Genomic DNA, 12,803 nt, shown 5'->3' with positions numbered 1-12,803 from the left:
ACTTTTGATTGTTCGTTTCATCCCAAAAGAAAGGCTGTACCGTTAAGAGATGAGCGGTACCCAAGTTGACCCTTCGAGAGGTAGTAGAGAAAAGAGGTTGCACCCTCGTGGCGAGTGGTACATGTTGACCGTTCGACCGACTGATAAAAAAGAGAAAGATTTCTTTTGTCGCGAATCTAAGTATAATTGTCTGTCTGTAGGGGTTAGGGTAAAATTAGGAGGGGATGAAATGGTACTATTGAACGGGGTTGGCTCTGTAATTATTTAAAGTTACGGGTTGTAATTGCAGATTTAATGCAGTAAAAATATAAGAATAATTTTGCATGTGAAAATTGAACACAGTCCTTTATTTGAGCCTTCGCAAAACTTCTTCATTCGTGACTCTGTCTACGTGAGATAGTCTCAGGATTCTTCAGTAAAACCAAATTTCGAAAACTTCCGCTTTTCTCATCCGTTTAGTCAGAATGGGTACCTCTATACCATATAGGAGAATACTAAATATGTGTAAGATCTAAAAAAATCGATTTTCAGTCTGTCTGTTTCTTTTTTCAAATTATGTAATGTATGCGTTTTTTAAAAGACTTCTTACGTTCCACGTTCCAATTTTTAAATTCCTCCTGGGCATTCTTCTATCAAAAGTCTATCAGAGACTCAGGGTCTTATCTTGTAGTTCAGTTGTCATGGTGATTATACTAGGAAAGAGTAGTTTCCCGTTGCTTTCTCCATCGCAGTTTAAAAGTCATTAATATTCATTAGTATCCAATAATAGATCGATCCAGGATCGGTCCAAAATGGGTGTAAGACATAATTTCTCCCGGGTACCAGGATCTTCTTTAGCCCATTTCTATCCAACTTTGGACATAGGCCTTCCCCAAATCTTTGCAAATCTCCATTTTAACCCTGTTATATGTTCAGTTACATTTTTTACTTCTGTTTTCTCTCTTATCCTTTTGTTTGATTTTCTGTCTTGTAGTTTTATTCCCAACGTGGATCTTTCCATTTTTCTCTGAGTTATTTCTATTTTTTGTTTATGTTCGCCTTTGTTAATGTCCATGTTTCTGAGCCATAAGTCAGAACAGGAAGGATGCACTGGTCAAATACACGGGTTTTTAGGTACTGTTGTATCTTTGTGCTTTTTAGTATCCATCTTAACTTTCCAAACTCTGCCACGCCAATCGGATTCTTCTCTGTACTTCAATTGTTTGGTTCTCTTTATTAGCTTTGATTATTTAACCCAAGTATATATTATATTCGTCAACAACCTCAATATTGACATTAAATATATTTATATTTATATTTATATTTATATTTATATTTATATTTATATTTATATTTATATTTATATTTATATTTATATTTATATTTATATTTATATTTATATTTATATTTATATTTATATTTATATTTATATTTATATTTATATTTATATTTATATTTATATTTATATTTATATTTATATTTATATTTATATTTATATTTATATTTATATTTATATTTATATTTATATTTATATTTATATTTATATTTATATTTATATTTATATTTATATTTATATTTATATTTATATTTATATTTATATTTATATTTATATTTATATTTATATTTATATTTATATTTATATTTATATTTATATTTATATTTATATTTATATTTATATTTATATTTATATTTATATTTATATTTATATTTATATTTATTCTGTCATTTTTATTTGTCATGATTTTTGTTTTACTCATGTTCATTTTTAATCCTATCTTCTCTGCGTGTGACTCTATTGAGTCAGCATTGTGGGTACCAAAATATGGGGAGATAATTATTTCTCACGTGAGTAAGTCGCATCCCTGATGTAGATATATCTTCCTATCTTCTACTGGGAATATAAAAGAGTATCTACCCGCTACCAGTAAACGTTAGGATACTATTTGTAAATATGCTTAAATACACTTAGTATTGCTAATACTAGCCTATATTATGGTCACTATTATTTTTATCTCATAGTTTCTGCTCAAGTTAAATTAATAAAATATTTTTTTGTAGTTGGAACAGAAGCAAGTACCCCCTCCCTATAAACCACGATTGGACTCAGAAAGAGATTTAGCCAATTTCCCACCAGAATTTACCGATGAACCTGTACACCTTACACCAGATGATCCGTAAGTTGCATTTCTTTATCAAATTGAAATAATTTTATATCATTGTAAAATCTAAGACATTTAAAGTTAAACTAAGATTATATGAAGAATTAGTTATTGAAGAATTATTAAAACATGGAGGATCCGAACTGTGGGGAAGAATACATTAACTAATTATTAGATTAATATGGATCAAGGAGCAAGTGCCGGAGGAATGGGCATTTGGCCTTATACAGCCAATATACAAAAAAGAAGATAAGAGGAAATGCCAGAATTATAGGCCTATTTAATTGCTAAATGTAATATACAAAAAGAGCCAAAATGAATATCTACAAAACATTTATTAGACCTGTAGTAGGTAACCTATGGTTGTGAAACCTGGGTAATGACGAAAAAAAGATTAAGCCCAACTCAGGGTATTCGAGAGGAAGATACTGAGGAAAGTATAAGGCCAGCTGCAAGAGGAAGATGGCACATGGAGAGTTAGGAGAAACGACGAGGTGATTGAATGAAAGGTGATGGCTCCTCTACATAATCGGCGATTACAGATGACCAAGCACGAGCACGATTGTGTAGAGGGCATACTCGGCTATAGTTGCCCATGATCGTCTCTGATCGCCCATGGCTGTAGGCTGTAGACGATCCGTGATTTTGCGTTTTTTTGGAGACGCTTCAAAGGGAATCGTCGAGTAATAAATAATAAGTTAATGAGTAATAAGTAATAGTTGCATTGACATGCCCACGCGATCGCCGATCATTCATGTCCCGTTGGAATATATTATGCTTAGGTTAAAAAGGTGTAATTTTTTATACTAAAAAGTTGATGCAAGCTTACCTATCCCCTGTACCGAACTCCTGGTATGGACTCTCTGAAAGGAATGTCTTGTTTTGCTACTAATGGGGATATTTTTCGTACCAAATACCTAATTGAAATCGCTCGGTGACATACTTATAAAGTTTTCGAATTCTGCAGAAGGTTTAACCAATAATTCAGCAAGCAGATTCTCCATAATTTTTTTGAAAAAGAAAAAAGTATATCTAAGTGCACAGCGATGAGTGAAAAATATGTTTATCGAATTGCGAAGTTTGATGTATCTAAACTCATTTGATTTTATCTCGACAAAGCCTGTCCTAAAGGTAGTTGTCAAAGACCACTCTTCTTTTCCTCCATTTTTTTACAACTTTTCGTTGGGCCATATTGACATAATGGTTGTATACCGCTATTAAATAAATTGTTGCAGCAGCTACACACTGCACGTCCATCTTGATGGTTGTCGTTCAACATGCTACGGACGATTATGTGGACACTTGCACGATGATTGTGTCGATCATAGACAATCACATGATCGGCCATCATCGGCGATAATGAAGAGCAGGCATGTGATATTGTAATGCCTGCTCTTCATGGACGCCCTAAGTCTGACGTCACAAATGTCACAAAAGTGGGAGGAGCTTATATTGACTCCAAACATTTTTTTTTTGTAACGTTAAATGGTCATAAGGAATTTTTCATTTATGTCCTTTGTGTGGCAAAATAAGACTTCATTTAGGTATTTCGTTAAAGAAACGTGTTAATTAAGAGATTTTTATTCGTTTTTGCTCAGATGGTTTTTATTTCTTAATAGTTGAAAATAAACATAACCTCAAAACTGTTTACTTTCTAATCACGTATTTTTTATGGGAAATAAGCCACAATTTTACTAAAAAATGAATTTATTAACGTTTCGAAGCCCAAATCGGGTTTCGTTGTCAAAATACAAAATACTATTAAAATAAAACAAACATGTTGTTGCTAAGTAAAAAAATTCTTCTAATAATTTATTTAATCTGACTCATTTATATTGGCAATTCAGACGTATATTATACATTTTAAAGTAGAAGACTTTAAAATGATATCGCCAATATTTATGAGTTGCGTTCCTGGGACGACTTTACTAAAAGATAGTTCATTCGATTACATGAAATCAATCCCAACTCAAGAATATCCGTCGCAAAAAAATCATAGCATGTGATCTGTCCTTAAAAAGACAACCAAATGCAACGATGACAGTAAAATTCTCGCGTTAGAGATTCCATAGTAAATCACGAGGGAAAACCAGGAAAAAACCTCGTGATACTATCCCGACATCGTAAGTATTTGGTCTTACATTTAATCTACCTTCAAAAAACTAATACCAAATTCTGACTTAAATATGTTTAAATTATAAATAATATTAATATTACATAGATATACAATAAGTAATACTAAAATATAAAATTTGTACTAACTCGATATGTTATTTACTTACTAATCGTGGTATTTTCTTTCTATTGACTTCCTCTTTCAGTATGGGTAACCACATCCTACTGCATTCTACCGAGGAATTTGCGACACAATTGGTTTCATTTAGCATAATTAGAGCCGCTTCTTTGATTTTTCTCTTTTTACTATCTGATTCTTTCAGGACTATACTTGAAAATTCATTTTTAGAAGAAAAACAATTGTTAACATCTGTTTTATTAAAAAATGATTATCCTTTATCGTTTATAAATAAGGAATTGACAAGATTAGATCGAATGGAACAGAACAACTTAGAACGGGATCCTACAACATTCACAAGAAATAATACGAGGAAAATAACAATACCATATATAAAAGGACTATCCGAGAAACTTAAAACGATAGGAAATAAATTCAACATTTCAACAACATTCAAAACAACAAACACATTGAGATCTATTCTATCTAAAACTAAACCTAACAATGAACAAGAAAGAACAAAGAATTGCATTTATAGAATACCTTGTGAATGCGAACAATTTTATTTAGGTGAAACATCAAGACCATTAAACGTTAGAATAAGTGAACATCAGTCTTATATTAAAAACAGAGAATTTGATAGATCTCAGATATGTCAACACGCATGGGATAATGAACATAGAGTTCAGTGGAGAGATTCAAGTATAGTCCTGAAAGAATCAGATAGTAAAAAAAAAATCAAAGAAGCGGCTCTAATTATGCTAAATGAAACCAATTGTGTCGCAAATTCCTCGGTAGAATGCAGTAGGATGTGGTTACCCATACTGAAAGAGGAAGTCAATAGAAAGAAAATACCACGATTAGTAAGTCAATAACATATCGAGTTAGTACAAATTTTATATTTTAGTATTACTTATTGTATATCTATGTAATATTAATATTATTTATAATTTAAACATATTAAAGTCAGAATTTGGTATTAGTTTTTTGAAGGTAGATTAAATGTAAGACCAAATACTTACGATGTCGGGATAGTATCACGAGGTTTTTTCATGGTTTTCCCTCGTGATTTACTATAGAATCTCTAACGCGAGAATTTTACTGTCATCGTTGCATTTGGTTGTCTTTTTAAAGACAGATCACATACTATGATTTTTTTGCGACGGATATTCTTGAGTTGGGATTGATTTCATGTAATCGAATGAACTATCTTTTAGTAAAGTCGTCCCAGGAACGCAACTCATAAATATTGGCGATATCATTTTAAAGTCTTCTACTTTAAAATGTATAATATACGTCTGAATTGCCAATATAAATGAGTCAGATTAAATAAATTATTAGAAGAATTTTTTTACTTAGCAACAACATGTTTGTTTTATTTTAATAGTATTTTGTATTTTGACAACGAAACCCGATTTGGGCTTCGAAACGTTAATAAATTCATTTTTTAGTAAAATTGTGGCTTATTTCCCATAAAAAATACGTAATTATAAAAATGCCACAAGGAAATAGCTTCAGAACAACATTACTTTCTAATCATTGCATTAAATTAGCTCACCTGGGCAAAAACGAATAAAAATCTCTTAACTGACACGTTTCTTTAATTAAATACCTAAATGAAAAGTCTTATTTTGTCACACAAACCACGTAAACAATAAATTAAAAATTCCTAATGAGTGTTTAACATTATAAACAAAATTGTTTGGAGTCAAATATAAGCTCCTCCCAATTCTGTGACGTCAAGACTTAGGATGTCCATTATCGCCGATGATGGCCGATCATGTGATTGTCTATGATCGGCACAATCATCGTGCAAGTGTCCACATAATCGTCCGTAGCATGTTGAACGACAACCATCAAGATGGACGTGCAGTGTGTAGCTGCTGCAACAATTTATTTAATAGCGGTATACAACCATTATGTCAATATGGCCCAACGAAAAGTTATAAAAAAAATGGAGGAAAAGAAGAGTGGTGTTTGACAACTACCTTTAAGACAGGCTTGTTCGAGATAAAATCAAATGAGGTTTAGATACATCAAACTTCACAATTCGATAAACATATTTTTCACTTATTGCTGTGCACTTAGATACACTTTTTTCAACTAATGGGGATATTTTTCGTACCAAATACCTAATTGGAATCGCTCGGTGACATACGTATAAAGTTTTCGAATTCTCAAGAAGGTTTAACCAATAATTCAGCAAGCAGATTCTCCATATTTTTTTTGGAAAAAAGTGTATGTAAGTGCACAGCGATGAGTGAAAAATATGTTTATCGAATTGCAAAGTTTGATGTATCTAAACTCATTTGATTTTATCTCGAACAAGCCTGTCTTAAAGGTAGTTGTCAAACACCACTCTTCTTTTCCTCCATTTTTTTTACAACTTTTCGTTGGGCCATATTGACATAATGGTTGTATACCGCTATTAAATAAAATGTTGACCCTGAAGATCCTTCAGAGATGAAGTGGACGAAGCAATGAAGAGAAGAAATCTACAGGAATGGTACTTAATCATGCCTATTCTGTAATTCATTTCGATGATAGAAGTCAGGAAAATCGAATAGAAGTGGTCAAGTCGAATAGAAATAGTCAAAATCGGCATTCCATAACTCATTGACATTGTATTTTGTTTTGACGTTTATATTTTATATCTTCTAAAAATAAAAAAAAAATGAATGACCATTTTCAATTTCGTTGCAACACGAAACTACAGCCGCATCATTATTCCAGTTCAACCAGAGAGTGCAGCAGGCACATTGTTTTCAGTCTGGTAGGATGTGGAACAACATTTATTGGTGTTGTTTTATGTGCTATTAGATTGAAGACTTAGTCTTCTACTAAAAATAATTTATTACTACTTATTTATCATTATTTATAGTATTTTTACCTTTTGTATCTGCTTAATTTTTAGTCTGTGGTGGTGTTTACTTAGGGAATTGTATATTTAATTTAGACATGTACAAGTATGCATCAAACCTAACCTTAAAATTGATTTGGCATCCGAAATTCAGCTTCTGAATGCTGAATGTTTGCCAGTCACAGTGTTGCCAAACTTTTTTTGTTTATATCTTGTACATTTTCAATCAATGGCATAATGTACAAGAATAGATTGTACAAGAACGTTTAAAACATCAAGAGAGACTTATAGCGTTGATTGATAAATAGATTATACCAGTTTACTTGTATTTGTATCAATCAACGCTTATAGAAAAAACGCTGTTTTGGGAATAGTTGTTTATAAGTTATTTTAGCTGGAATAAAATCTTGTATAATTATTGGTAATATCTTACATCATACATCTTATCCTCATTTATCTTTTTTATTTATCAGTTTATCTTCTTTTTTATAACAATTTTAATTGACTTTGATTTAAAACCATTTATCATCTTTTGAGGTTTTTGTGTCCAATATTTACACGAATATTTTATTGTTGACTTTTTAAAACGTTTCTTTTTGTTATTTCAAAACTATTTTTTAAAATGTAACTGTATGTAATGTGATAGTATGAAAAATTGAAGATAGGGCAACGGTGTCGTATTTCAAATTTAGAACCAGTAACAAACAGGTCACAGAACACTAATCGCTTGACAATGCGGGGTTGCCACCCCCTGTTGACCGCGTGAAATAGAAATTGCCGATTTCGATTTAACTTGCTTACGATGTGAATTACATAATGCCAATCCAAACACGAAAATGACGCGATAGATATCAAACATTCCGATTTCGGGTAATTACGATTCGAATTGGTCATTTCTATTCGATTTGTTAAAAGTTACAGAATAGGGCTGAATACTATATTGATTGGGCGAAATTCATGTATCGATGGGAATTTGATCTTATGATGGCTACACTCTTTTATCGAGAACCATTGCTAATAAGTTATAGATTATTTGAAGAATAACCAATAAAATAGTTTTACTAATATTCTTTTCTATGTTTTAGACGGGTAATCGAGAAGATCGATCAATCAGAATTCGAAGGGTTCGAGTACGTGAACCCGCTACTCATGTCGTTAGAAGATTGCGTGTGACATAACGTCCTCTGTGCATTGCATCCCTCCAACCTGCCTCCACCGCCACCACCGGCGGCGGCGCACCGTTATCCTCCTCCGTTGTTCCCGCCACCGCCGCCTCCGGACCTGGGGGACTCCGCCGTGGACATCGGCAACGGGGGACACTACCTGCAGGTGGACGTGAGACCGCAGCCCGCCAAATCTTTACTTCAAAATATCTTTTGCCTTCCTCTCAACTAGTGCTTTAGTGTCTATTTCAAATCGAAAAGTATTTATGTATTTATTTAGTACTTAATCGTTTATTATTTCTTCTTTAGTTTATTAGGGTGCTCAAATATAGAATGTATTATCTATCCGAGTTCAGTATTGGGCTAACCCGTACTTGTACCCTCCATATTGCCAAATTGTCATGTCTGCCGTCTAGTCTTAGTCTGCTGCAGTTTTTATTGTATTGTATAGAGAAATTCGGTTTTTTGCCAAGAATGCCGTTTTCTAATAAAATAGTACGTAATGTCAATGAAAAAAATTAACTTCCCAATTTTTTTTTTGAAGTGCTACTTCGTTAGGCGCGCTTGGGAAAATTGTTGAGGGTGAATTTTTATAAAAACGACAGTATGAACTACGCGCACATACAGACAGTATGAAGTTAGTTGCTAAATATTTCAAGTTACATATCGATGGCTTAGTGTGAAAACCTCGTATCTCATAAAATTACAATTTTACAGGAGAGGCAAAAAATGATTTTCTGCATAATATAACCTAAAAACAAAAATTACGTTACGTATTTTTAATTCGAGCACATTGAGACAAATATCTGATATTGGCACAGAGCTAAAAGTGTTAAATGTGGCTATTAAATTGGAAATACAAATATTAACTATGAAAAACACGTAAATATCCTTGCAGTATATAAAGCCTTTGCCCAAGTAACTATGATAACCTCGTATATCTTGATATACGTGTTTTTCATCTCAAATGAGGTTGTGTTTATTATTATTTACGAGGTTTTCATTTTTCATAGCTTATTGCACACCTCCAAATAGTAGGTAGATACAATACAAATCTTTTGATTTAAGGTTCATAAAATGTTCCTATATGCCGGACTACCTTTTGTTGTTCACAAAAAACATTTCTGCAAGTCGTATCTCTCAAACAAACACTCCAAATTAAGTACCAAATTCTTGGTTATAAATATACGTGGTATTCACACTAAATCAAGAGAGCAATTGATATACGTGGTTTCTTTTTTCGGCTATAGAAAATAGTCTAGTGTATTTGGAATTTTTCTAACAGTTGTAAATCGTGAGATACAAGGTTTTCAAACTAAAACCACGAAAATGTCATTTTCGAAAAAAAAAATGAGATACGAGGTTTTCACACTAAGCCATATGTATCAGTACAAAAGTAAAGTGTGAAAAAAGTATATTGGTGTTTCTAGTAAATATATTTTATTATAATTTGTGGGTCTTTGGATTTGTCTTCGTCGGGAATAGGATCATAAATATTAAAGTATGATGAAAATTAGATTAGAAAACAATGTTAATAATATTAATTTGTACAATCTGTCAAAATAATTCATGGTACCAGACGAACTAACTGTCATGCTAATTTGAGACATATGTTTTTGAAATAGAAGTATATATTACTAATAACCTTTTATTTATTTTATATTAGGTCGAAATATTTCATAATTTATATTAGAATACTGGATTATAATGAAATATTCCTAAAATTCAGCAAAATTCTAAATTTTCTGTTGTCCTTTGCTTACGAAAAGATCGACATATGACAGCGGCTGTGTGGGTAGTGCGAGGTTGCCAATTTTTGTTCTAGGTTTCTCTATATGTACCGATGCAGAATATTTACGTTTTTGGGAATTATGATACAGTGTTAAAAAAGGGTGACCGACCGCTTGGGAAAACCACATGCCTTACTTTTTTTATTTTTGGTATTATTTTTAAGTATTAAAATTAGTTTAATATTTAAATAAAAATACAATTAAACTGTTTAAAATATATTTATTTCGTTGAAGTCATTATAATAGAAGTATAACTTCTTACGTGCGTACAAAGCACACACACTTTTTTTATACGACTCTTACTGTTGCATCGAATTACAGCACATTTAAAATATTTAAATTTTTTAGCAAGTTGATTTTTTCAATGATATTATGTAGTATTTCATTAGAAAACGACATTCTTGACAGAAAACTGAACTTTTCTACATAATACAAGGTAAACTGCAACAGAGTAGGAGTCGGTAAATTGCAACAGAGTAGGAGTCGACTGTTGACATGACACGTTAGCAATATGGAGGGGGTATGAATACGGATTAGCCCAATAAAACCGTTAAAATATATATAATTAACTTTGGTACCACTTCCAAATTTTGTTTATTGAGAACTTTATAAGTATTAACGTTGGTATTTATGTTTTATTTTTTAGATACGTTTTTTTAGTCATTGTTATAAGGTTAATCAATGAACGTAATTTCATGGTATTAAAAAATATAAAATTATAAAATAAAGTGCACAAAATGAATATTTTTTGTTTTTTGTCAAAAGTTTCTAACCCCTAGGGATCAATATCATATATATTTTTTTAGTAGCGGAAGGTGTACGCCGTCTGTTTTACTCAGACATGTAATAAGTCACCTTTTTTTCAGTCTAAATACAATTGGCTAAAGGAATCTGACATCTGAGCGGTAATTAGAGCAGATAGAGTGTGTTATAGTTTGAATTTCAGGCTGCCATGAAGACATTTTGTAACGAATTATGACAAGAGAATGCAAATTTTGACATTTAGGCACCTCCTATATACGACAGGCGTTTATTTATTTAATATGTTCAACAGGGCCTCGATTTTTGACCCTTTGCTTCGTTATCGAACGTATTCGCTTCGTATACTAAACAGATACGAAACGAATACGTTGGATAACGAAGCGAATGGTCAAAAATCGAGGCCCAGGCCTTTTAGGCATATGTCTAAAATAGTCGTTAACTTTGAAAAACATTCCAATGTCTCAGGCAGCTATTATATTTTTACTTTCTAGTCATTCCTCGTATACGAACCATTACTAGATTGATTCCTATTTTATAGAACAAATTTATGATTTTCCATGTCTTTTATGAATTGTCGTGTGACTTTGTGTTTTGCATATAAAAAAAAATCACTTTATTGTACGCAAACTTCACATACTTTGACAGATATTGCTATGCTGATTGTATTTTTGACGTTTGTTTTAACTCTCATACTACGAAAGACCTTAGATTAGAACTGAGAGTAAGAGCTCTGGACCCCGATTTTTGACCCTTCGCTTCGTTATCGATCATTCGCTATCTGTAAACTAAACAGATACGAAGCGAATACGTTCGATAACGAAGCGAAGTGTCAAAAACCGAGGTTCTGGGATGCTACGATTTCTCGATACCCACGCGACCACGTTGGGCGCCAAAGTGATGCAATAAACTATCCCAGATAATTGAAATACTATTCAAGAATAATATTTCAATCAACTAATAGATAGTTATCGTCTACCCTAGACTAGCTCAATCTCCCAAGTTGTGAGTCAACCTTGTCCTAATCAAAAACATGAACAATGAAAATCCAGAATGGAGCAAATAAAACAATAATATTTTACTAATCATGTTTATTTTTTATAAAGACATAATTAAGTAATGTATTAAAAAAATATATGTACAAGACCTTGCTGAAAGTTAACAGATCACAGATTATACTTATCGATGGCACTTGGTATCTGTCTGCGGGTTCTTGGTGTCTTGCTGTTGGTTCTGCAACGGGCTCTGGCGACGTGGATGTTGTGGCCACCAGGCCCAAAGGTGTTGGTTGGTTGTTCGGTGTCTTGTTACTGCAGCATCGCCGACGACATTGGGGGCTCCAGTTTCAGGGAGTCTTCCCACGAGGTGAAGTGTTGATCAGTTGGTTTGTAATTTGTCCAGAAAACCCAAATAAGAACGTCTGTTTGAAAATGTCGCTATGAGGCCAGACAATTGCCTTAGGTAGATTTTAAAATTAAAAGAAAAAATATTCTTCATTTTGACAAAGAGGAAGGGTTTCACTTGACAATGACAGACTTCGTAAGTGGGGGCTTAAAATTTGAAACGAGAAACGACAGTGCGACATCACTGTCATGAACCACAGAACGATTGAATAAGAATGTTCTATGCTGAGATAGAACAAGAATGTTGAGTTATGCCTATAAATAAAGAAGCAGGGCGTCAACCAATTTTTAACGGGGAAAACAGGTAAAACAAATAGAAGAATATTATTATTAAATAATTAATAAAGAAGATAGAATAAAATAATTATTTCAAAATAAAATAGCAAAGATGTGACGTTTGTAACGTTACACTGCAATATGGACTTTAAAGCTGGACATTGAAGCAAGAACACATAAA

General features: G+C 32.4%; 1 protein-coding gene across 2 annotated transcripts in view; it reads left to right on the top strand.

Moving 5' to 3' along the window:
- LOC114331454 (atypical protein kinase C) overlaps window positions 1–10,926 on the top strand; it is a 235,627-nt gene extending 224,701 nt beyond the window's left edge. For both annotated transcript variants that reach the window (XM_050646196.1, XM_050646197.1), the window contains 2 exons: window positions 2,038–2,153; window positions 8,317–10,926. In XM_050646196.1, the coding sequence (XP_050502153.1) occupies window positions 2,038–2,153; window positions 8,317–8,404 (204 nt within the window). In that variant the 3' untranslated portion in view covers window positions 8,405–10,926. The remainder of the gene's footprint in view (window positions 1–2,037; window positions 2,154–8,316) is intronic.
- Window positions 10,927–12,803: the final 1,877 nt, after the last annotated feature.

The sequence above is a fragment of the Diabrotica virgifera genome, chromosome 3 (assembly GCF_917563875.1).
Source record: "Diabrotica virgifera virgifera chromosome 3, PGI_DIABVI_V3a".
Taxonomy (NCBI): domain Eukaryota; kingdom Metazoa; phylum Arthropoda; class Insecta; order Coleoptera; family Chrysomelidae; genus Diabrotica; species Diabrotica virgifera.
This window is presented reverse-complemented; position numbering and strand designations above follow the sequence as displayed.